Source organism: Thamnophis sirtalis, unplaced genomic scaffold (genome assembly GCF_051295495.1).
Source record: "Thamnophis sirtalis isolate CommonGarterSnake01/CBP01778 unplaced genomic scaffold, rThaSir2_p1.2 scaffold_20, whole genome shotgun sequence".
Taxonomy (NCBI): domain Eukaryota; kingdom Metazoa; phylum Chordata; class Lepidosauria; order Squamata; family Natricidae; genus Thamnophis; species Thamnophis sirtalis.
In genome coordinates, this window is record NW_028261400.1 from 167,501 (window position 1) to 194,547 (window position 27,047).

The 27,047-nt window shown below is 38.5% G+C and overlaps 2 protein-coding genes across 2 annotated transcripts in view; both read right to left on the reverse strand.

Moving 5' to 3' along the window:
• The window catches only part of LOC148042238 (vomeronasal type-2 receptor 26-like), a 12,166-nt gene extending 6,713 nt beyond the window's left edge, over window positions 1-5,453 (reverse strand). The window contains exon 1 of the mRNA XM_087703090.1: window positions 4,567-5,453. Within this exon, the coding sequence (XP_087559216.1) occupies window positions 4,567-5,298 (732 nt within the window). The 5' untranslated portion in view covers window positions 5,299-5,453. The remainder of the gene's footprint in view (window positions 1-4,566) is intronic.
• The window catches only part of LOC148042234 (uncharacterized), an 845,903-nt gene that overhangs the window by 112,998 nt on the left and 705,858 nt on the right, over window positions 1-27,047 (reverse strand). The window lies entirely within an intron of this gene.

A 27,047-nucleotide genomic window follows, 5' to 3' on the forward strand; every position in this document is an offset into this window, starting at 1 on the left:
AAAATTCAATTATTGTCAGTAAATATTAACAGTTTAAATTTGCCAACAAAAAGAAAGAGTATCTGGGCAAAATTAACAAAACAAAAGGCAGATATAATATGCTTACAGGAAACACACATTAAAAAACAAGATATAAAATACCTGGAATGTCCTAAATTAGGAAAATTATATGCAGCATCAGCAGAAGAAAAGAGAAAAGGGATAGCGATATATGTTAAAGATGGGATAAAGACAAATTTAATTTATGCAGACCCAAAGGGAAGAATATTAATGATAGAGATATGTATAAATCAAAAATCAATACTATTGGTAGCAATATACGCTCCAAACGGAAATCAGAAGGACTTTTATAAAAAATTACATGAAAGAATTAGAGAAATTGGAGTGAGGAATACCTGCATAATAGGAGATTATAATGCCATAGTAGACAGTAAAAAAGATTATGTAAAAAAAGTATTACCAACAACCTGTTTTGAGATGATGGAGGAGCTAAACTTGATAGATATTTGGACAAAAATGGAACTATTAAATGACTATATAAATCCAGACCAAAATGGATTTCTCCCAACAAGACAAATCAGGAATAACACTAGAATAATAGCAAATATTTTAGAGTACTATGAGGCACATCCAGAGAAACAAGTGGCACTCATCTTTCTGGATGCACAGAAGGCATTTGACAATTTAAATTGGGAATTCATGATACAACAAATTAAGAATATGAAATTAGGGGACCAATTTGAAAGATTAATAGAAACGATATACTCCACCCAAAGGGCAAATATATTATTAAATGGGGAAAGTACAGAGACCTTTAAAATAATGAAAGGAGTAAGGCAGGGATGCCCACTATCACCTCTGCTCTTTATCCTGACACTTGAAAGTCTTTTAATAAGAATTAGACAAAATTCGGAGATAAGAGGAACTGAAATAAAAAAGGAGTATAAAATTCAGGCCTTTGCAGATGATTTGGTATTCATTATAGAAGACCCACTAGAAACAGGAAGTAGCTTAATGCGAGAATTAGGAAAATATGGAGATGTAGCAGGGTTAAAGATTAATAGAGAAAAGAATAAAATGATAACTAAAAATGTGAAGGAAGAACAGAATAAAGAATTAGAAAGAATAATAGGACTGCAAGTGACAAAGAAAGTTAAATATTCTGGAATATGGCTAATTGCAAAGTGCTCAACTATAAAAGAAAATAATTATACAAAATTAGTGCAACAAATAAAAAAAAGATCTAGAATTATGAGGGAAACTACAACTATCATTATTAGGGAAAACAGCAGTGATAAAAATGAATGTACTACCGAGACTATTATACTTATTTCAAACAATCCCCATAAAATTAGGAATTTTTTTTTCCTGAATTGAATAAGATTATACTAAAATTTATATGGCAAGGGAAGAAAGCCAGGATAAAGTAGAAAGCTCTACAGGATGACAGAAGCAGATGTGGTATGGGACTCCCTGACTGGGAGCTTTATTACAAAGCAGCAGCACTAACATGGATCAGGGATTGGATAAATTTAAAAAATAAAAGAATACTAACATTAGAGGGCCACGATTTGCAAACGGGATGGCATTTTTTTCCTATGGGAAGAGGGTAAAAAGAAACAAAAATACTTTCACAGACACTATATTAGAGATGCACTGATACAGGTCTGGAATAAAATTAGAGAAAAACATTGCATGAAAATACCGACATGGCTTTCCACCATGGAAGCCATGACACATCCCAATACACTGGATCTATTGAAAATGGTTAGATATAGTGAAATTTTAGACAGCCAAGGGAATTTGAAAACAAATCAAGAATTAAAGGAGCAAAATATAAATATAGATTGGTGGCCACAATTGAGATACAAAAAAGATGTAAAAGAATATGGAATATACACAGAATTACAACAAATAGATAAAATTTTAATTGGTCCGGAAAATAAATTCATAACAAAAATGTACAAATATTTATTAGAAGTAACATTAGAAGAAGAAAAAGTTAAAGGTTGCATGATAGCGTGGGCCAAAAACTTCGGTTACAACATAGATCTAGTGGATTGGGAAAGAATTTGGAACACAAATTATAAACGAACACGAACAGCAGCACTTAAAGAAAATATGTACAAAATGTTTTATAGTTGGCATTTATCACCAACAAGATTGGCTAAAATGTACCCAAACATGACGCCGACCTGCTGTTAGTGTAAAAAAATACAAGGGACTTATTATCACATATGGTGGACCTGGGCAAAAATTTGGAAATGGGTGCAAGAAATTATAGGAGAACAGATAAAATACAAAGCCGAAACCTTTCTGCTGAGAATAATCAAAGGGAAATATACAAAGAAAATTAAGTACATATTAACACATCTGCTAACTACAGCTAGAATAGCATTTGCCCAATGCTGGAAACAAAATAATACCCCCTCGGGCGAATTAGTGATTAAAAAAACTGTGGATTGTGCAGAGATGGACACATTAACACTGAAATTACAAGATAAAGGAGAGTCGGAATATTATGAAATTTGGAACAATTAGTACAAATGGCTGCAAAACAATATATATAAATATATAGAGAACTGTGTATAAAGGTGTGTAAATATAGAAGCAAAATCTTATATACATGTACAGGTATGAGGACATAACAATGTTGATATAATGACTAAGGTGTTGTAGAAGGGGAAAATAATAATAAAAAATCTGCTAAAAGAAAAGCAAACGTGTTGATCAAAATTTGGTGGAAGATAGGAACTGAGGTGTTGTAGGACCAGTTTCTCAAAGCATTTCATCACTATAGACATCAGTGCAATGGGTCTATAGTCATTCAAGCTATTTATGCCTGCTTTCTTCGGAACTGGGATAATTGTGGCTGCTTTCAAGCATGATGCGTCTCTAGCCTGATGCAGGGAGATGTTTAAAATCCTTGTCAGGATCCCTGTTAATTGTATTCAACTGGGGCGGGGAGGGGACAATATGTATGTTTTTGTCTGCTTTAAATGCACATTTTTTTAAAAAAAAAAAGTCGAGTTTTGTTTTGTCTTGGTAATTGTCTTATTTTCCAAAACTTGTATTTTACCTTTTTGAATAAAATTAAATTTTATAAGAGGAATATTAAGTTTCGAGAAACAATATTTATGATTAGGACCCAGAGAAAGGTGCATGAGTAAAAAGCTGTACAAAAATATCTGATTTTTAGCAACTAGGACTTGACTAACAATAGTCTCTTATAAGAAAATGAATGATGGACTGGAAGAAAGTTGAGAGATACCAAACTTGATATGTAGGTTTGTGAAAACGATCTCAAAATCGTAGTTAACGGGAAACAGAATCTGAGAAAGCAGGGAGATGTTCATGGAAAGAAGGCAAATGCAGCCATAAGAATCTCAGGAAGTGAATGTTCTGAATTAGGGAGACCCCCAACTCAAGGACCAGGCCCCTTGCAGACCCCACACATGGAGGAGAATTTGCACAAAATCTACCTGAACTTCAAGGAAGGACAATGAAGCCCAGGAAGAGCTCAAAGGAGCTGCTCTTAGCCTTGAGGAAAGCTAACAAGGAGAAGAGCTGAAGATCAGGAGGAGCCACTTTTCCAACTGACACAATCTCTCAGTTGGAGAAGGGAGGATAAAACCCTCTTCCAATAACTGACTCAGGTTACACACGAGCGTAAGATCTGCTCACTATTATTCCAGAGTGTCAGACATGGAAAAGTGAATTCAGTTACAAGAGAGGAGATTTTAGCTGAATGAGAGAGAAAAATATGATAAAAGGATGAGCTGTTTTAGAGCTGAGCCAGTAAAGCAGAGAAGTTCAGTCTCACCTTCATGGATCGTCTGAGAGCAAAGACTGAGCAGCCATCAGTCAGAGAAGCTTGAACTGGGATTCCTGCAGAGAGGAGGGGTTGGGCTAGATGATCTCAGGGTCTCCTCCACAGCATGTAACTGTTGGGCAGTTGTTGTTGCTCTAGCCCCACTTAGTGGCCGGGGGCAGATAAGCCTAACTATAAGGTCTGAAGCCAGACTCCGTTTTCTGTCAGCCTTTGGAGAAGACGGAAGCAGCTGATGTGACTGAGACCCCTGATCATCCGGAGACGGCCTCCATCCCTCACATGGACCATCGCTGGAGAGCTTCCAGCTGCTCCTTTGCTGACTGTTAGTTAATGCTGCCTATCTCATCTTTATATCTGATTTCCACTATTTGCATCTCTTCAGTTTCACCTGCCCTGTTCTCCCAATAAAGCATCCAGATCCACGCAGGATCCTTTCATTGGAGGAGAATAGGGGGGCTTAGCTGCCTGTCAAGCTGCACGCAGACCCACGTGCAATGGGGATGAAACAAAGGTGGAATTCCACCAGGCTAATCACAAACCCACAAATATGGGAATACAGCATTTTCCAATTAGCAGTGCTAAATATAAAAATGCCATGGTATCTACTCTTTGGAACTATTAATTCCCTGAATAATTAAATTGGCCAGATCTGTTGAGATGGTTCCCCTCCTTCTCCTCTGGATTCCTTCTCCAAAGGATCTAAGATTAATGGATCCATATCGAGAACTCCATACCTGCCACGGCTGCAACCTTGGAGACCCCAAGATCTTTTCTCCCTCCTTCCTTCCCCTCCTCGATCTGGAGGAATAGGCAGCATTCAAGGCCTGGGCCAGAGTCTTCATGAGACTGTAAGGTTGGTAGAAATTTTGCATCCATTCTCTGTCCCCTTTCTCCTGGGTCTCCAGTGGGGCTTTCTGGGTGCATCTTCTGCGGCCTTTGAGAGAAAAGACATTCTTTGAAGGAGAACAGTGGAAATAATGATCTTGAAACCTTTCTTCCACATAGAAATAGGATGCAAAGGCAGAATCTTTTGGCCTTTCTTTTCGCACATAATTAAATTTCCAAATACTATGGATGTATTTGAGAAGTCTGTGCTTTGTGATTGCATACAGTGCAAAATCTGTGAGGATCCAGACTTTCCCCTCAATGGGTCCGGTAAGACGCATAAGTGTTAAATGGAAAGGAAGGACTCTGTCCCAAATGGAATCAAACTCTATGAAATGAACAAAGACATTGACTTGTCCCCACTTAGAGAGGGCCTCCCTGAGGTATGCAGTATATCCAATTGTTGAGAATTGTTGTGCTATAACCACACAAATTCCATTCCTGACAAGCATAGGAGTGAAAATCATCATGAATTTCTCTCCCTTCTCCGTGTCTGAAGCAAAGAGGCCAATCAGGGTCCATCTAAAACGAAGAAGCAGTCTGACAATTGTTCGGTACTGAATCCCTTCTTTGGGCTTCATCTGGTGGAAAAAAGGGAATCGACTTTTATCACTCAGAGCCTCTGAAGCTTTTACATGATTGATCTGAAAAAGGAATTGAAAGGATTAGAGCCGTGATGGGGAACCTGCGGCACACAGAGCCCTCTCTCCTGGCACACCAGCCACCCCAGCCCAGCTCCACTAGCACCCACATGCAGGTGCCCCTCCTGCCGGCCAGCTGGTTTTCAGACCTATGCTGAGGGCCAGGGCGGGGGATGCATGAGGATGCAGTGCGGGGGGGGGGAGGTGCTAGTATTGCACAGCAAACTCCGATGCGCTGGAAGTGAGTGTGAATGGCCTGGCCCCCCAGTGCTTCCTGGCTCAGTTGGAGGCTTCCTTCAGTCTTCAAACAGTTGCAGGGTTTTTTTTGGGGGGGGTTGCTTCCAGGTTGGTGCAGGAGGCTTTCCAGGGCCAAAATGGGGCGCAGAAAGCACAGGACATTTTTCCCCGTTTTGATGCACAAAAAGCATTTGATAACTTGAATTGGGATTTTCTTATAAATCAACTAGGAGTAATGAACTTTGGAGAGAAACTTATCAGGATGATCAGAGCAATATATTCTAGTCAGAGGGCAAAAATAATACTAAACAGGGAAGTAACAGAAGGTCTTAGCATAACCAAAGGGGTAAGATAAGGATGCCCTTTACACACACACCCCTGTTGTTTATCCTCTCAATAGAGACATCAATGTTACACATTAGGCAGAACAAGGACATAAAGGGATTGAAAATTAGAACACGGGAATACGAAGTGCAGGCCTTTGCGGACGATCTAGAACTTATCATAGAGGAACCCCTAGAAACTGGACTAATATTATTACACGGCATAATCCAATTAGTGGCAGGCTTAAAATAAATAAAGAGAAAACTAAAATATTAACTAAGAATTTAACCAAAAGACAAAATGCGGAAGTGGAGGAGAAACTGGAAATTTCGAGGGCCAAGAAAATTAAATATTTGGGAATATGGTTGTCGGCAAAATGTATTACAATAAAAGAAGATAACTACAATAAATTGCTACGACAAATACAAAAAGATTTGGATAATTGGACTAAACTACAGATATCACTAATTGGCAGAATCCCAACAATTAAAAGCATAATGACTATATATGTATACTTTTTTGTTGTCTCTCTTTTTAAAAAAGGAGGAAGATATCTGTTAAAATTAAATATGTATATTGAAAAGGAATTATAAATACCATCAACATAAAATGGAGCTCCCCCAGAAGCTGAAATACACCAAGTAAATGAGATGAAGAGTTGAAGTAGAGGAGAGAGGTAAGGGAAGAAGAGAGGGATAGGAGAGAGGGCAAAGGGGGGAAGAAGAGGAGAGAAAGGAGGAGTGGAGAGAGGAGAAGGAGAGAGGAAGGGGAAGTAGAGAAGAGAAGGGTGACAGGGGGAAGAAAGGAGATAGGGAGGAGGAGAGAGGGAGAAGAAAGTGATGGATAAGTTACAAATATGGTGTATGGAGAGCAGAAGAGCCAATAATTGTTTTTGAGAGTTGATGGTAAGATGAATTGATGTAAACATTTAATAATACAATACAATGTTGGCTATGTAATAGTATACATGTGATCAGTGTGCAGTCACTGTAGGCAGGGGAGGCGGAAAAGGAAAAGGAAATAATTTTTAAAATAATTAAAAAGGCCAAGTTGCTGCCAGACTCCAAGTCACAGTGACTTTGACTTTGAGTCTGCTTAGACTGTAGGGGGAGGCGAGAGAACTATGGGCCTCCTTTGCATAAGGAATTTTTTGCCTTTTAAGAGTTAAGCAAGGGTTAAAAAGTGAAAAATTACGTATGCAAAGGAGGCACGTGATTCTCCCGCCTCCTGATCTGGGAGCAGCAAATCATGCCTTGCAGTTGAGCGACTGTGGAAAAAGAAATCGTTTGTTGCTCAAGAGGAGCCACGAGGAAGGCACGTTTACATTGGGCGGGTTATTTCGGAGGGCGCGGAAGGAGCACCTCAATGGCAGCAGCCTCCGCACAGAGTGCCCAAGTGAGTCTGCTGGCTCTCCCCAAATTTGGTCCTCCGGCTGAGGATCTCGTAGGAGCAGTCTTCCCAACAGCAGCTGGACATGCTCGGTGAGGAAGAATTATTCGGCGGCGGGCAGGCGGGCAGCAGCAGAAAGGAGGAGAAGGGGTCCCATTCACAACCTCAATCCCCCTCTCCATTTCTGAGCTGGGGAGGAGGAGATCGTGAAGGCGTGGGGGTGGGTTATCCCTTTTGGAATCCCCCCACCGAGAGTGTGTAATTCAGTTTTCAGATGGTCTTTGTCGGCTAGGCATTTGGTTCTGGAGATGAGGGTCTTGGCTACAGAGTTGATCTGTGCAGGATGGTGATGGGATTGTGCATTTAGGTAGCGGTTGTTGTGACTTGCAAGGTTTTACTGCCTGACTGTTTGGCTCAAGATCTGATAAGGGCTGTCCCTTTGAAATTTGTTTTCGCTTGCAGAGAGCTTGTGAATGTATGTTTTAATCTTGCTGACCTTCTAAGAAAAAATTTAACTGCGTATGAATATGGCGTCCACAGAGCTTTTGATTTTCCAAGAAATATTATTAGAGACAGAGGAAAAAATTGAAAGAAAATTGGAATATTTGGAGCATTTAACAATAAAATATGATGAAAAAACTGAGGATGTTTTTCAAATACAAAATAAGAAGATTGAAATTCAAAAAACTGAATTGAAAGATGAATATAAAGAGATTAAACCTGTTGATATTCATGACAATTGGTTTATTTCTGAAAAAGAAAGGATGGAATATTGAAAGAGGAATTAAATGGAGAGAAAATTTATTACAAAGGACAGGACATGGAAGAAGAAGAAAACATTAAAGAATTTATGGACTATGAAATACTATTTGCAAAATACTTGATAACACTGCTGATAATCAAAGACAAGCTGAACAAGGAAACAGAAAGAAGGCGTCAAGATTACATGAGATATATTACAAACAAGGAGTTGCTAAGAGGAGTCCATACAGATTTGATGAAGAGGATGTTTGGAGGACTGGATCCACAAACGGCAGAAGACATTAAATTGCTTTGCTATTGGAGAAATACAGGTTGATAGATGGAAGAGAATAATTAAAAAGTAGTTAACTTAGTTAAACTTAGTGACAATAGGTATAGTTATATAAAAAATGATAATATTAGTAATGTATACAATGTTTAGTGTTGTGATAAGTAATAATTGGATATGAATATTGAATGTTACCTGTGAAGGGAAGGTTAGAAATACTTTTGGACTATATATAAAGGTTATTGATAACAAAAACAATAAAAAAGAACAAAATTAGACACAGCTAAGTTTTAACTATTAGGGGGGAAATGTTGTGATATAGGATATAGTTAAATAAAGAAAGGATAATGATAATAAATTATATACATGCTATGAGAATAATATAAGGGAATTGGATGTAAATGGTAAACAGGGATTTGGAAAGGAGGATTAGAACATTTTGGTATTAAATATTATGTATGTTTAGCTAGAATAGGATATGGGGATTTAATGTTAATGGAAGATTTTATAAATAAGTAAATGAAAGGCCAGTATGTGGTTATGTATTAAATCTTGGTATATTTTATGATGAAGGATGTTTAAATAATTATAGTCAAATAAAAGTGGAGGTATGATGAGGGTAATATATAATAAATATCCGAGTTAAGAACATTATAATTAATATGAATTATATTTGATGACAGTGGAAGAGATGCACAAAAGCCTTTTGTCAAAGCCTTTCTAAAATCCAAGTACTGAATACTATGTCCACTGCATTTAGCTGGTCCACTAATTTAGCCATTTTTGTCAAAGAATGAAATAACATTTATTTATGATCTGTTTTTGGATCCTTCATTAGTTGAAGTAAGTCGTCAATATCTGGACTGAATAACAAGGGTTCAAATATGCATCCTTCCCTTCCCCCTCAGTAAGTATCAATCCTTCTTCTCATTGCTCCATTGAGCCCAAACCACCCTCTTAAACAAGGACCTGGAGAAAGAGCTTGGATCAAGGCCAATAGGCTGAGCTCCATTTCAAGGACAATCAATTTCCTTTATAATATTTCTCTGTTAATTATGACAAATGCACTAACATCTAGAAAGCCAGAAAACCGTGTTTTACTTTGCTGATATAGATGAGATATTTCAAGACAAATTTGTTTCCAATATTAGATTATTAACTTATGCATTATTTATTATAAAATCTATATAGCTGTTCACTACCTAAAACCTTCTGGTTCTTATGCAAGGAATACATTTTTCTCAAGTTTAACTTAGAGGATCATAGCATAAATTTTAGCCACAATATCTGCTAGTATATTTGGCCTATAGTTGCCTTTTATTCCCCTTTTCAGATAGATAAAATGCTACTATTGCCAACTTCAATCCGAGTTGATAGGAAAGGCATTATTTATATGTGAAAATGAAGATGCCAATAGAGCCCCCCAAAAACAGGGATATTTTTTGATCAGTTAAATAGTTGGTAGAATGTCTTCTCCAGGGAATGTATTGCTTGCCTTTTATGATTAATCTCAACATGAACTTAATGGGGTAAAATATTGATATTTTTATTAATATGGAGAAAAGCCGCTCTTGAATTATGTGGAGAAGACACAATTGCACCTATTACTCACCCACCACCACCCACCACTCACTTTACCAGAAGGAGAAAAACACGCATAAACCTGTGGGACTTTGTAGGTGCCTCCTAATGTTGATGCCTGGATGGAGATGTCCCTTGTAGCTCCATCAATAAGAGCCAGAAGGTTCTCCTTCCTTCCACAGCCGTAGTTGGGGACATTGGCTTCTCCAGTGGAGAGAATGTCCAGCAAGGCATCTGAAGTGCGGAAAGTGCTCAAATGGTTGTCATGGATGTTGTAGCCCAGTGTGAGATTGTGCAGGAGTTGGGGATTCTGGTTGACCATTTGAATGTTGAAAATTAATCGTAAACCATGTTCAAAACCATTAATATTCCTATTGTAAAAAAGGTGTAATTATAATCAAGAGCAACAACAAATGCTGTTTTAATATATAATCCTCCAGAAGCCTACTGAGCCTTAAGCCAACCTTGATTCAAAACCAATGATCAGTTACACAAATATGGAAATTGGCTGAGGTACAGCAACAACAACTGGTTCAACCACTACTATAAATAAAATTCATTATTCAAGTGATAAATTAAGGATTGAACAGAGAGAGGAAAATAATCTGTAGCCCTTTCAGCTTTTTTTCAGACCCTTTTAGAGTCTCTTTCACAAAAATCAGACAAAAGGAGAGAAGCCATGAAAATCAAAATCATTTTGGGAAATTAGACATATCCCCCAATATAGGAATAAATGTAAAATAAAAAACAGAAAAGAAGGAGAGTGTTAGAATGGAGGGAGTGCAACTCCATCACCCTGAATGACTTACAAATCATGGAAAACAAACTGAATAGAAGGAGCCACATTGAAAAGCAACTTTGTATGCAAAATTTCAGCTCCACTGATGACTATGCCAATGAGATGGTTTCCTAAGCTGTAAAAGCTCTGTGGTCGTTTTCCATGCTCCAAACTCTGCAGACATTTCATTCTCAGCTTCCCAGAGACCGAATGGGACACCAGCAGCATCAGAAGCAGAAGGTCCATAATTCATGGGGGTGAATCAATCAATCCCCTTCCTGTTTCTAAAGAAGAAATAGAAGAATTCAACGGAGTCTCGCAGGGTGGAACATCAAGTTGCTTTCCTGATTCAAACACAGAGAAACACTCAGCTTCACCTGGAAAGGAGAGAGATGGACATTCAAGACACAGACCCTGCCTGTCCACAAAGCTCCGTATTTCTCTGTCCAAAGTCTCCTCTGGAGGATTCGGCCAAAGAGCAGAGCTCAAACTTTTATCATAATTCTCCCTCTCAGGAGGAATCCCTGGACAATTCAACTAGTTCTTAGACTCAATGGCTGTTAGGCATTTATCTGCGGGGAAATGAGAGGGAAATAATCCCCATGTGATTCATAATAACAGGGGCAGAGATTGGATTAAATCCATCATCTAGAATTGAGAGTTTGGGGGTCTCCATGCTTGAAACTGGCCCCAGAGGGAATACATGGCGCTTGTGGCTGAAGAAACAAATAAATCTGATACTTGTTTGCATAGTGATGAAAGCTAAAACTCCGGGGGGCGGTTAATGCCGTACCATGCAACAGATCTGAAATAGCTTCCTGTTGAGTTGGAACCAGAATTAATTCTACGTTCAAAGTTATTTTCATTGCACAAAAGGGCTGGTGCAATAGTTCAGCCAGTTTCTAAGAACAAAATCAACTTTACTGAAAAACTAGTTACCAGAACTTTGCAAAGTTAAAAAAAGCCACAGAGACAGAAACACAGAGAGAAGTTTGGAAAAAACCAAGTGAAAAGAGATGATGAAATCAGGGCTGCCTCTCACCCCATGTGAGAAGGGATGGAAGGAAGTGGAGGGGGAGAGAGAGAGAGAGAGAGAGAGAGAGAAGAGAAGAAAAGAGAAGAGAAGAGATGGAGAAATCAAGGCTGCCTTTCACTCCATGTGGGAGGTGAGGGAGGGAGGGGAGCTCAGGCCTCCCTCATGTCAGGCCTGCATTTATATTCCTTTTAGAATTTTGGCCTGCCACACTTTCTCTTATTTCATTATGCTGTTTCCTTAGTGTAGTTGATGGGAGTGGGAATAGACATGAGTGAGATTATGGAATGTATTGTTTTCATTCTTTACTAGAAGCCAAGGTCATCTTTTGTCTCCGTACTTTCACACCTGACCAGAAGCAGCTGGGTGGAGACGCCAGCGTGGAAGAAGATTGGACCATTTGATGGATTGTGGGTGTGGGGACAAGATCATGAACTTTTAACTGGGTGGATTTCTGGTGTCATTTCCAGAATTGGGATTAACACAGATGTGCTAAAATGTCTGCTTTATTAAATTGGAACTTTAAGGATCATTTTGCCTTGGACTCTGATTTAATTCTACATGATACTTGGAACGCTGACATTATCCCAATTCTCTCTTCAAAATAAGTCACCAGCACCTCCTCCCTCACAGGAGGGGCTGATGAGGGTTGCTGTTTTTCCAACGCTGAGCCACCCGGTCAGCGTAAAATATCAGTGAACAATTATGCGAAAGCCTTTTGAGATAAGAAGCTGAGATGAGACGCTTCTCTCCAAATCTTCAAAGTTGAAGGAGTTTTCTCTTTTAAATTTTTTTGCCGCTGGCAAAAAGCCCAGCCTGTGGGGGACAGAAAGAAGAGGAATGAAGGAGCTTATTCTCAATGCGGCTAAAGGATGGCCAGATGATCTGATGAAAGGAGATCCCAGCCAATCTCACGCGGTTAATCTTGATGGAGATCCCGGACCATTTCGGACAACAAAACATGAGTGCATGCTCCCCCTCCTTCCCCCCAGCCAAGGCTTGGAAAAAACCCTGGAGTGGAGATTTTGACTCCTTCCAAACAGGGATAATTGAAATGAGCCAATGCCCTGCAACTGAGTTGAAGACAGAATCCCTAGCAAGATGGGATTTCAACCCAGCCAGCAAGAAGGGACTTCACTTACCAGCCACCAGAAATTGGGCTGCAGCTAGTGAATGAAGCACCACTAAATTGGGCTTTCTTCCCAGAGTATGGATGGCACCATTGCAGTCAACTGGGCACTGGCCAACCAAGGGATTGATCTCCCCACCGGTTCTGGTCTCCCCTGCAATGCCCCAAAAGGTTCTTACCCAACCTTCCTACAGAGAAAGGTTCTCAACAATGGAAGAAAGGGTTACCAAGGGGCAAGCTACAGAATGGATGGTGGAAAAATGTGATGAAACCAGAATTGGGGATTCCCAGATGGAGGGATGGCTGAGTGTCCAACACTCTCTGATGTGATGGAGGAAAGTTCAATTGTGGGGAAATACCCCTTGCGTGTTGGGCAAAGTCTCTTCTTTCTGCTTGTGGGAGAATCAGAGGTATTTGTGTGCTCATTGTGAATCTTAGACTGATCTCGGTCTGATCCATCACAGCTTTTTTTGTCTCCTTAAAATGGAATTTGCAAAGGGATTCCATTCACAATTAATAGCCATTCAAAAATATAAAAATTGATTCCCAATTCATCAAAAATCTCTGTGATTAGAGAGCAGAAGAGCTTCCATGGATGCCTCTCCCTAGAAACCTAGAAGCTCCCCACCCCCGTTTTATTCTCCCCCTTCTTGGACCTGGATGAATATTATGCAGCATTGAAGGTTTGGGACCTGGTCAATGATGTGGCTGCCTTTAGACAGGAATCCTCCAACCTCCTCCTGGGGAGAGTCTCAAGGTCCCCTTTCTCTGGACATCTTCTCCAGCCCTTCACAGACAAGACAAGCTTGGAAGAGGAGCAGAGAAATTTTTTTAGGTAGAAATTGTAGAGTGGACAATTAAAGGGCCTGAACATAGTCAGATATTGATCTTTTATTTCTTGAATAAGGAAAGAAGAAAAAATACAGAGCTACACAATGACCCGAAAGAGAAATCCCGACAGCCATTGTGATCCACATTTTTTGTAGAGTCGGTTTCATCAGGACACCAAGGAGGAACCATTGAATAGTTGTGCAGATTTCCCTCCCCAGAGGAGAGCAGGTGAAACCTTGCATTTCACATCATTTGGGGATTTCATGGGTTCTCACAGAGATTATCTCACAGCATGACTGGAGCTTCTTTCCCATAGCTTCCGACTTGCCATTTTTCCTACTCTGAGCTTTCTCTCACACAGAGACACTTTTCGGCTCTTGTCAGTAGGAAAACCTGCTCAAATTATTTTTATAAGGCATCAGGTTCATTGGCTGTTGCTGAACATAAAATTCTTCTGAATTACCTTCACAAAGTCCTCTTTATTAAGATGTATTGAGATGAAAGGGAAGGGGATTAAAGAAATGTAGATATATTCTTCTTGGATTCCTACATACTATCTAAGTAGAAAGAATTAATATTTTCTTTGAAATTAAAAAAAAAACTTAACAATTCTTCCAATATCATAATAGTCTTATATCTCATGTTTTTATATTTGTTCTGGCTGTGAGATATTCCTTTGTGTTCAGGTCTGACCTCAGAAGGATAATGTAGCACTTGGGAATGAAAATGCAGACCAGCAGACCAGCACTGGAGGCCAGGATGGAGAAGACCTGCACAGCCACCATGTATTTCCCTTTGGTGCTCAGGTAGGTGGGCACAAAAGTCACCCAGACACTGCAGAAGACCAGCATGCTGAAGGTGATCAGCTTGGCTTCGTTGAAGGCCCCAGGCAGATTCCTGGCCAGGAAAGCCACCGTGAAGCAGATGGCAGCCAGGAAGCCCATGTAGCCGAGGGTGATGTAGAACATGATAACGGCCCCTTCGTTGCATTGCAGGATGATCTCTCCATGCTGGGAGTAGAGGTCAGAGTCAGGGAATGGGGGAGAAACTCCCAGCCAGATGGAGCAGATGATAATTTGGACTGCAGAAGAAGAAAGGATGATGGAGTTGGCCAAGCTCTTCCCCAACCATCTCTTCACTCGGTTTCCTGGTTTTGTGGCCAGGAAGGCCAGCACCACCGTGATGGTTTTGGCCAAGAGAGAAGAAACGGCAACTGAGAAGATGATGCTGAAAACTGTTTGTCGGAGAAGGCAGGTGGCTTTCTTTGGTTGACCAATGAAGAGAAGACAAGACAAGAAGCAAAGCAGGAGGGAGACCAGGAGGATGTAGGAGAGGTCCCGGTTGTTGGCTTTGACAAGGGGAGTTTCTCGGTATTTAATGAAGATGATTAAGACAAGGCCTGTGGTTAGAAATAAGAGTAAGGCAAAAGAGACCAGGATGATGCCCAGATGTTCTTCAAAAGACAGGAAGGTTATAACTTTGGGGATACATTGGACTCTGGCCTCATTTGGATATTTATCATCCGGACACTTGGTACATTTCTCTGTATCTGAGGGGGGAAAAAACGTTCTGTCTTCGTATTTCAAATAATACAATTGTACCTTGGTATTCAACTGATTTGAAAGTCATTAAATTTGGTACTCAACCCCCTTGATGAGAAAATTTTGTCCCAGTGCTTGTCGTTACTGAACAAGCAAGGTAGAACTGGGAGTTTTTAAGAAGAGACCTGACAATCATTTGTCTGAAATGCCATTGGGTTTTCTGCCTGAGCAGGGGGTTGGACTAAAAGACCTTCAATGTCCCTTCCAGCTCTGTTAATCTATTTAACTTGTCCATGTCGGTTGTCTCATGATTCACTAACCTTTCCAGTCAAAACAAAAATGATGCATTAGTCAGATGGTAACTCTTCCACGGTGCATAACTCCTTGCAGTCTTTTCTTAGCTTCTGTGGTCATTATGTACATTTTTCTCTCTCATCAGTACAGGTAAAGTTGTTTTTAAATGAAATCTAAATTTTATTTTGGTTTTTTCCCCATGTAAAGTAGTAATATTCAACCCTATTATTTTACATATTGCCTTAAAATATGCATTGTCTTTGGTTTGGGAACGCATTAAATTTGTTTACACTACTTCTTATGAGAAAAACAATGCTTGGTACTCATCACACCTCCTGGGACCAATTGATGAAGTTACACTGAACATTCTTGGAGCAACAGCTGATATAACAGAATAACACAGCTGGAACCTTGAAGGTCTTCTAGTCCAAGCCTATTCAAGCAGGAGAACCTGTATTAGTCCAGATGAATGACTGTCCAGTCTCTTCTTAAAAGCCTCCAATGATGGAGCCCCCACAACTTCTGAAGGCGACTTCTATTCCACTGGTTAATTCTCCTCACTGTCAGGAAATTTCATTTCATTTCTAGATTGGATCTCTCTTCCATGAGCTTCCACCAGTTACTTCTTGTCCTGCCCTCGAATACTTAGGAGACATTAACCCCCTCTCCTTTATGGCAGCCCCCAAATATTACAACACTACTATCATGTCATACTCCTTCTTTTCACTATACTAACCACACCCAGTTCCTGCAACCGTTCTTCATATGTTTTAGTCTCCAGCTCCCTAATGATCTTTGTTGCTCTTTCCTGAACTCTTCTCAAAGTCTCTACATCATTTTTATAACCTGGTGACCTGTTGTGGCCCGGCAGGAGCCTCTGGAGCTGCTGCCAGACTCCAACAGCGAGGGGTCTTATGAGTCGGCCCTGGAGGAGGTGGAGGACCCTGGGCAGGGTTCCGACTCCAAGCAGGGCAAGGAGAGACTGGTTGGCCACTAGGTGGCGTCGGAGCCTTGGATCAGTGGGGAGGAGACAAGAGTGGGTGATCCAGAAAACACCTGTGAGTTGTTCCGGGATGCACGGCGTAGAAGGGCTACTCGGCGTCAAGAACAACATTACAAGAGGTGATTACGCTCAGCTGATGCTCATTAAGATCCTCTCCTGATTATAAAAGAGACTGCATGTACCACGCCTTTCTGCAGAAGTCAACGTTAAGGACTAACAACAAACAAACTTGGCAGGCTGGATTGCTGCCAGAGTTTGTTTGCATTGCTACCAAGTTTTGTAGGACTTGCTGCCAGAGTGCTTATCTCTTTGTTGATTTGGCTTTCAGCCAACGAGAGTCTGGACTGATTAAAAGAAACCTTGTCATTTACATTGGTTTCGGCTTTGGTTCCTGGACGGAAAGGGGGGGGGGGTCAGAACAGTGACCAAAACTGGAAACAATATATAAAATGTGGTCTTACTAAGGCTTTATGGAGCAGTTACTAATACTGCACGTGATTTTGATTCTGTCCTTGCTAATACAATCTAGAACTGCATTGGCTTTTTTTGCTGCTGCCACCCAATTTACGTGATCCCTCTCACAGTTACTGCTGTTGAGCCCGATTTCACCTAATCTGTACCCGTACATTTGGTTTTTCTTGCCTAAGTGTAAAACCTTACTTTTCTTTTTATTGAATTTTATTTTGTAAGATTGGGCTAACAAGTGTGATCCATCTGGATCTTAAGCCTATCTTCTGAAGCATTGGCTAGGCCTGCCGGTTTAGTGTCACCTGCAAATGTGATGATTTCTCCTTCTGTTTTTCATCTAAATTGTTTATGAAGATATTGAAGAAAATATCAGGAATAGTTTTGAAGTACATTGCTTAGCATTCATTTCTTCCATAGAAAAAATGAAAATATCGTTTTCTAAAATCTAGTCATCTAATCTCTATGAAATTGGGGGACATTCTAAGAAATTTTTCATTTTGAATAGAGAGCTTCAATTTTTTTTTTTTTAAAAAAAAACCCTTGCTTTTTAATTAAAATGCTCTGGACGAATCCAATGGTAAATTTTGTATAAACAAGGAAGCAATTGAGCTTCAATCTTTTTTTAACTTGCACTTTCATGAAAATGTTCTGGATGGATCCAGTTCCACAAAGCCTCCCATTTTCCCCAGTGTGACCCACCTTCCTGAGTGGAGAAGGTCCCCTCCGGACAAGGAACGCAGTCGTAACAGCAAACTGGCTCTCCTTCTCGAGCCCTCTTGACAAATCCAGGATGACAATTTTCCACACATCTGGACTGAGTCAGGGACTGAGCAGAGAAACAAGGAATGCCAAAGAAAAGATGTTAGGACTCTTCCTCCATGGAAAATGGAGGGAGAAATGGATGGAGACAAGTAGCCTCTGGTCTTCACTGAGGTAAGTATAAAATCTCTTGATTACTTTTAAACAGATGCAGACAGATTCTTCATTTACTTCTTCCCTTTTGCTTTTGGAATTTAACATTGCAACAAAGTATTTTTCTACTTAATAAAGTCTAGAAGGATGGAATTTAAAAAAAGATTTAAGTATGATGATATATTCATATTAAAGCTAATAAAATTTACTGTAAAATATTTAGGAAACGTTTATTCCATTAGATTTTTTAATGTAGAAAGAAACCTCTGACCAGTAACATCTTGAAAGAGTTCCATAATACACGGCAAAGACTCTCCATTCTGTTGAAGAACTTCTATTAGATCAGTGGTTCCCAAACTTTTTCAGTCCACCGCCCCCTTGGTGCTACAAACTGATCCTCAGTGCCCCCCATCCAGTGATGGAATTCAACTTTTTTACTACCGGTTCTGTGGGCGTGGCTTGGTGGGCGTGGCTGGGGGGTCATGTGACTGGGAAGTTTCCAAGATGGAAGGAAGACAGTAACAGTAAAATTCAAAACTGTAACAATTAATTGCACATTTATTCAAAATCCAATTTAAAAACCTTTTTAGTTAATGTTAATTCAACAAAATTGTTGCACGTGATCCAGTGATACCAGGTTTTCAAAGTCTGATAGTCATTTATCAAGAACCTTAGTAACTAGTAACTTAGTAAACTCAGTAAAATTTAGTAGCTACTTCACTGTTCAGTATATTCTTAATTTGATGGATGAGCTTGATGAAGTCATACCAGAAAAAAAATCTCTTTTCAAAAGAAGTGGCAATCAGCTATTTCCCAAACTGTAGGCAGAACTCCAGGATGTGGTATCCGGAGGATCTCCGTTTTTAAAAACCTGGTTACAGGCAGAGGAAGAGCTCAAGACTCTGATCTTCTCTTTGTCTGCACAAGCCACAGGGGGAACTTGTGGTACCCCGAAGTAGAACCCCTGATTTCTAGATTTAAACCTTAAATATTGAAATGGCCCATTTCTTCCGGACTTCCAGTGAAACCATTCCATTTACTGTCACACAAATCTCCCTTGCGTGTACGACGGATTCCTTCACCCCTATGTACGTATTTCCCATCCTCCTCCTCAGCTTCCCTGCTGTATTTATGATTTGCAGGGCGCTCTTCTCTCTTGCCATGGACTGGGGCCAGGGAGCAGCCTGAGCAGCCGGGGGGCGCTGCAGGCTTGACATGCGGTGGGCCGAGGTGGGTGGGTGGGAGAGAAACAGAAGCTCTAACGGCGGGACGGACGGCACCCTCCTTCCATGCTGCCGGCTGGCAAGGGCTGCTGCTCCAGCACAGGCCGGCAGGGAAAGAGAGGCAGCCCGCTCCTTGCATCCTCTTGCAGAGAGACTCAGCAGCCCTCCAGGACCCTCCTCTCTCTCTCTCTCTCTCCCTCCCTCCTGGGCTTAGGAAGCCACCTCTCCGCTCTCCCACTTCTGGGCTGCAAAGCAGACAGGAGGCTGATACGCTCTTGGGTTTTGGTGCCTCAACTTGCCGAAGGAAGCTCGGCTCCTACAGTGACCCCGGATCGCTTTTTCCAATCCGGGTTTTTAAAAAATAAATAAATCAGGGAGGAGGGGCACAAAACGGAATAGCCAGGCAAAGCCCTTGCTTCTTGGGTAAGGATTTCGAGAGCAGCTCCCAAGCGGGGAGAAGGGGCCTTGGGAAAGAAACGAGTTGGCTTCTCTGCTTTGCTTTTAAATGCACTCATAAGTGTGTGTTTCTCCATTTTCTTTCCTATCGCTGGTACGAGGCTCTCGCTGGAGGCTGGATGGCCTTTCTGGGGGTTGTTTTTCAGACACAACACACTATATCTCCTTCTATGGCCCTGTTATTTCAAGTAGAGTCTTGCGCCCTGACAGCGGGCCACTTCCAGCACTCTTCTGCCACCTTCCTTACCTCTTAGCGCCTCCCTACTGCCCCCCTTGCCTCTTAGCGTTCCCCTAAGTCATCCCACCCCCCCCAGTGGGTGGTACCGCCCATTTGGGGAACCACTGCATTAGATGACACCAACTGGCATGGAAGGCCAACCACCCTGGGGTTTGGAAAACAGAGAAAAGACGCCAAAATTTCTCTCACCCTATGGAGCAACTTTAGCCATGAAAGAGCACCTCGTCTGATAGAAAGTCTCTGTCTTAGAAAATACGCCAGAGTCTCTTGCTTGGAATCTTCCTTGGGGAGGACCAACCTGCTGATAATAGCCAGATCTGCTTTTATCTCTCCATTCTGGTCCAAGTACAGTTTCATCTCAGAAATATTCCAAAACTCGTTCTTCTTCAGAAAAGGATGAAACTAGAATAGGAAAATCCAGGAATTTGAAAAGCAGAAAATCTTGTTTCTTATCCCACTTTGAATCTTTCTTCTACAATTGTCCAATCTCCAAATATGGTTAAATAGAATACAAATACTGCCATTATCTTCACAAGTGAATGAAAAACTTTGAGAAAATATTGTCAATCATATACTGACAAAATATAGAGAAAATATAATCGACACAGTTGGTCAATTATAGGGAACATTCTAGAGCAGATAACAAATAAAATGAACAGAGAAAAAAAAGAGGATGACTCATAAACTCTTTGAAAACAACAGGTTGATTCCCAGAAAGCATGGGTTGATTAAGAAGAAAGTTGTCATTTGAAAATGTTATTTACACAGCTGTTACCACCTCCATCTGGATTTCTGTTAGACTAAACAATAGAGCTGAGAATGACCTTGAAAAGACTTTTATCTTAGGGGGGGGGGAAAAGAGTCCAAAAAAACTATTTGTTTTAGCTTGGTGGCATCCTTCCATCTCTTAATACCATTTTCATACTATCCTGCTGGGGAGATATTGACATTGATTTTTTTTTTTTGATCATTCTTTTTGACCTTTTGATTATTTACATCTTTTTTCTTTTTTGATCATTCTTTTTGACCTTTTGATCATTTTTTTTGACCTTTTGACTATTTACACCATTCTTTTTTCTTTTTCCCACTTGTAGCCTGAAGTACCCCTCCTTTTCTTTTTGGAGGGGGGGTTCTTTTTTATTTTATATTTTCCTTTTGTATTTTTTTTCTTTTGAAGAAACTGGGACATCAATAGATGGCTCACTTTAAATTTTGAGCAAAATAGTTGGAAGAGTTCCTTCTTTTTTCTTTTCTCTTTTTCCCTTCTCTCTTTCCCTTTTTATCTCCCTCTCTTTCCTCATCTCTCCCTCTTCTCCCTTGTGTTCCCTACGTACTTCACCCATTGTACCTATAACCTTCCACCCTCTAATACTAATTGGCTATGAGTAGAAAAGCAGTTCCTTTTGGCTCTACATCAACCTCCGCCTCCTCACCTGCGGGAGGCCAGAGGACAACACAGACAATGCCCCAGCATGAAAAAGAGAAGGAAGCAAATTTTGAAACACTTATGCAAGTGATGCAGAAAATGCAAGCAGGAATTAACAGTAAAGATGATAAGTTAGACATCCTTGTAAAGAAGTTTGAGAGTATGGAAAAAAAAATGGAGGTAATGGAACAACAAAACCAAAGCATAGTGCAAAAAGTTGATAAAATGGAAGGGAAAATTGAAAGTATGCACAACTGGATGGTGAAATATGAAGACAGGATTCAAAAAATTGGAAATAAAATCCAAGAAGGAGAGAAGAAAACTGAGAAGCTAGAGACCAGAATAAGTGATGTAGAAAGAGAGAGTAGTGGAATATTAAGATGGGAGATGGATAGGTCTGAATTCTTCTTAAGATTTCAAAACATAGAAGAAGAAAAAGGAGAGAACTTAGCTCAGATAATTTCAAATATTCTGATAGATGTTCTCGAGATGTCTCAGGACAAAATAATAGAAATTATAGACGAAAGCTTTCGAGTATACACAAGATATGCAATGAGAAATGCTCTCCCAAGGGAAGTGCATGTAAGATTTACTAAGAAAACAATTAAATCACAAATCTTACAGAAATTGAGAGATAGAAAATTAGAATATAAAGGTAAGGAGATTGTAGTTCTCAAACAAATTCCGAGAGAGGTGAGAGAGAGGAGAAGAGAATACCAATTTCTGACCAAAGTATTGATAAAAAAAGGTGTTAATTACAGATGGCTCATACCGGAAGGTTTACTATGTACATGGCAAGGACAAAGACACAGGATAGATACAATTGAGAAGGCAGAAGCTTTCTACGAAGAATACTTTAGAGAAATGGCTGAGAAAGCTGGGAAAGATGACTCAGCGGTACAACTACTGGAACTACCTGCAACCGCGACCGAAAAAATAGAAGGAGCAGTAGGTGGAATTGAGAAAGAAAGGGCAGCGGGGGATAGAAGCCATAAAGAAAAACGAGAACCCAGATCTACTAGAATGATAAATCCTGTATATAAAGTATAAATATGGAAGAAAGAAAAATGATTACAATTAACATTAATGGACTTAATTCAGTAATTAAAAGAAAGAAAATATTTTATAAATTAGAGAAATTACAACTTGACATAATTTGCCTACAAGAAGTACATATCCAAAAGAAATATGAACACTTATTAACTCGACCAAAGCTTGGGAAAATGTTTTCATCATTGGCGAACTACAAGAAAAGAGGATTTTATATATATTTCATTTTTTAGATTAAAGGCAACATTTCAGCAAAACTAGTCTATGCAGAGGAAGAGGGAAGAATTCTGATGGTGGAAATTATGGACACCAAAAAAACACTCCTAATCGGAATCTACGCCCCCAATGAAAAACAAGATGAATTCTACAAAAAACTACACAAAAAGGTTTTGGAACTAGACTATGTTGATATCTGCATGATGGGAGACTTTAATGGCATTGTGAATCAAAATATGGACTATAAAACACACAAAACAAAAAAATTAAATAGAAAGCTTCTGCCGAAAACCTTCTTTAGGATGACAGATGAAGTAAATCTAAAAGATATATGGAGAGAAAGAAATGCTAAAAAAGAACAATACCCCTTTTACTCAAATAGACATTCATCATTTTCTAGAATAGATATGATATGGGCCTCAGCAGAGTTGAGCTCCAACATAAAAGAAATTGAGATTGGAGCAAGTACCTGGGCGGACCACAATCCAATTTTAATTAAATGGAAAGGCCAAAGGGCAAGACCTAGATGGACACTAAATAATACTATATTGAAAGAAAAAGAGTTTGTACAAAAAATGGAAAAAAGAGTTAGTCCTTTTCTTTAAAGAAAATAGGAAAGAAGATACATCATTGCAGAATCTCTGGGACACAATGAAGGCTGTTATCAGAGGTTCGATAATAGACTACACAAGGAAGAGAAACTTAAAGAAAAGACAAATGCATAAAGCTTTAGATAACGACTATAAAATACTTGAAAGAGAACTACAGAGAGCACCACAAAAAAAAGATGTTAAAATAAAAATGGACATAATTAAACATAAAATGGACCTATTAGAAAAGGAAGAACTGGCACAAAAAATTAGAGGTGCTAAACAGAATTATTTTGAAAATACGAATAAACCAGGCAGGTGGTTGGCATATAAGCTGAAAAAAGAGAGAGAAACAAAGAAAATATTTCAACTAAGAGATAAACAAGGAGAAATTCAGTATGGAAATATTGAGAAAAAAATATTATACAAGACTACTATGCTAAACTCTATGAACAAGAGAAGGTGGAGGAGGGATGAGTTAAAAAGTACTTACAAGATGCCAATCTCCCTCAGGTACCAGATGTAATTAGAACAATGTTAGAAAGTAAAATAACAATGATGGAGCTAACAGAGGCACTTAAAAAACAAAACAATGGGAAAGCTCCAGGACCAGATGGCCTACCGGTGGAATTTTACAGAAATTTGAAGAAACACTGACCTTCCCACTCCTACAAGTCATGAATGAAGTGATGTCTGAGAGCAAAATACCGAAGTCATGGTCAGAAGCGTATATCACACTACTACCCAAGGAAGAGACCGACCTAACACAAATCAAGAATTATAGACCAATCTCCTTATTAAATTCAGATTACAAGCTATTTGCATCTATACTAGCTGAGAGACTTAAAAAATATTTAAATGGCTTCATCTACTCAGATCAAAATGGCTTCTTACCTAAAAGACAAATTTAAGACAATATGAGAATGATTTTGAATACTTTGGAATACTATGAGGCCCTTCCTGAAAAACAAATGGCACTCATGTTCCTCGATGCGCAGAAGGCTTTTGACAATGTGAATTGGCAATTTATGTTTTTGCAACTGGAGCAGATGAATTTTGGCAAGAAATTCACTCAAACTATACGAATGATATATCAGAAACAAGCAGCAAAGATAATGGTAAATGGAGAACTAACAGATCCGATCAAAATAAAGAGAGGTACGAGACAAGGCTGCCCACTATCACCACTACTTTTTGTCCTAACACTAAAGGTCTTAAACAGAAAGATCAGAGAAGAAGAAGAAATAAGAGGAATGAAAATTAAGAGAGAAGAGTATAAACTACAAGCGTTTGCAGATGACTTAGTTTTTATCCTTGAAGATCCATTAGAAACAGCACCCAAATTGCTAGAAAGAATAGAGGAATATGGAGAAGTAGCAGGCTTGAAAATAAATAAGGACAAAACAAAGATCATGACGAAGAATATCCCAGCAACACAAAAGGAAAAGCTGTCAGAAACGTTTCAGATTCAAAATACAAGTAAGGTTAAATATTTGGGGATATACCTATCACCTAGATGTAGCACTCTTAAGGAGGATAACTATACCAGACAAAAAACGACAAATAGCAATTGATTTGGAGAAATGGGAAAATTTGCACTTATCAATGATGGGAAGAATTTCTACAATTAAAATGAACATTCTACCTAGAATTCTATATCTGTTTCAGACAATCCCAATCAGATTGGGCAAGGACTTTTTTCAAGATCTAAATAAAATAGTTCTGAAATTTATTTGGCAAGGGAAAAAAGCTAGAATAAAACTTAAATTACTACAAGATGCTAGATCTAGAGGAGGATTTGGACTACTTGAATGGGAGCTATACTATCAAGCAACAAACTTGATGTGGATTAAGGAGTGGATATCATTCATATGTACAGGTACAATCTAGATAGAATGAAGATATAAAAACCAAAGGTCTTTATAATAAAATGACTGAGTTAGACAAAATTTTAACAGGCACTGATGAAAAAGTAATTAAAAAACTATATGGATACTTATTGGAGTTTAAATTGCAAGAAGAACAAGTTAAAGAAACTATGATAGCTTGGGGAAAAAACTTTAGGTATGGAATTGGCAGAAATTGTGGTCTCAAAATTACAAAATGACAATGTCTACTGCATATAGAGAAAACTTGTATAAGATGTTTTACAGGTGGCACCTACCCCCAACCAGAATGTTCAAGAATAAATCAGAAAAGTGTTGGAAATGTCACCAGATACCTGGTTCATACTACCACATGTGGTGGACTTGCACTGAAGCTAAAAGATACTGGACTAAAATCCACATGTGGTTGGAGAAAATGACACACAAACAAAAAGACTTTAAACCAGAGGTCTTTTTATTGGGGATCATACCAGAAATCTACAACAAAGAATTAAAATATTTGATTGTAAATGTGTTAACAGCAGCCAGAATTGTATTTGCAAAAAACTGGAAAAACGAAACAATACCAAAACAGGAAGAAGTTATCCGAAAAATAATGGACTGTGCTGAAATGAGTAAATTGACATTTGAAATTAGAGAGCAAGAGGATGAGCAATTTTATAAGATATGGGATTTGTTTTATCGGTAGCTAGGGGGAAAAAAAAACCTTGGAAATGAAAAATGATATACTTATGCTTTAATTGAAGAAAGTGAATGATGATATAATTATGCTGTGAAATAATCTAACAATGATACAATGAAGAATTAATATAAGGTCTGGTGATATAATGTATAATGTTAAGAACTTATTATAATGATATTTCGCTGCTGATAAGCAATTTTAATAAGGGAACAAATGAAAACTGGTATATATATATATACCATATATATATATATATATATATATATATATATATATATATATATATATATATATATATATATATATATATATATATATATATATATATATATATATATATACCATATATATACCATATATATACCATATATATACCATATATATACCATATATATACCATATATATACCATATATATACCATATATATACCATATATATACACTCTCTCTCTCTCTCTCTCTCTCTCTCTCTCTCTCTCTCTCTCTATATATATATATATATATATATATATATATATATATATATATATATATATATATATATATATATATATATGTGTGTTATTATTTGTGCTGATAAATAAATAAAGGAAGACTAGTATAGATCTATTTCAAGCTATTTAGCTCTCATCAGCTAGCCATATCCTTACTGGGATTCGAACCTGTGACTTTAAGTATATATATATATATATATATATACATATATATATATATATATATATATATATATATATATATATATATATATATATATATATATATATATATATATATATATATACAGCGACGTTTTGTTGAAAAATGAAGGAATAAGATCTCTGTCTGAAGGTATGAAATGCAAGGACAATAATGAATATAAGTATACTTTCTGGGGAAAAATAATGCTAATGTTAACTGAATATATATTGTAGAATGAAAATGAGGCTTTTAGTTATACTAGATGAAACATTTGAGACGGTAAATATTATTTGAAGATGTAGATGTTAAAACACCTGTAACCAAACGACATGTTGTATTTGATGATGGGTTTTTTTTTTTGTTTTTTTGTTTTCCTTTTTCTTCTTTTTTTTGTGCTTTTTCCTTTTCCTTTTTTTTTAACCCTAGGTTATTGTGGTGTCTATTAAATATATAACAGAGAGATATGGGGTGTGTATGGGGGGAAACGTAGTAGGGATGGATTGCTACAGGTAGGGGAAGAAGAAATGATACGAAATTATAATCTATTAAATGAAACAATGAATGTATAAGAATGATAAAGGTTAAAACATCTGTAATCAAATGACATACTGCATGGGATGATGGGCTTTGTTTTTTTCTTTTTTGTGTTTTTTTCCTCTTTTTTTCTCTGCCTTTCTTTTTCTATTGTTATGTG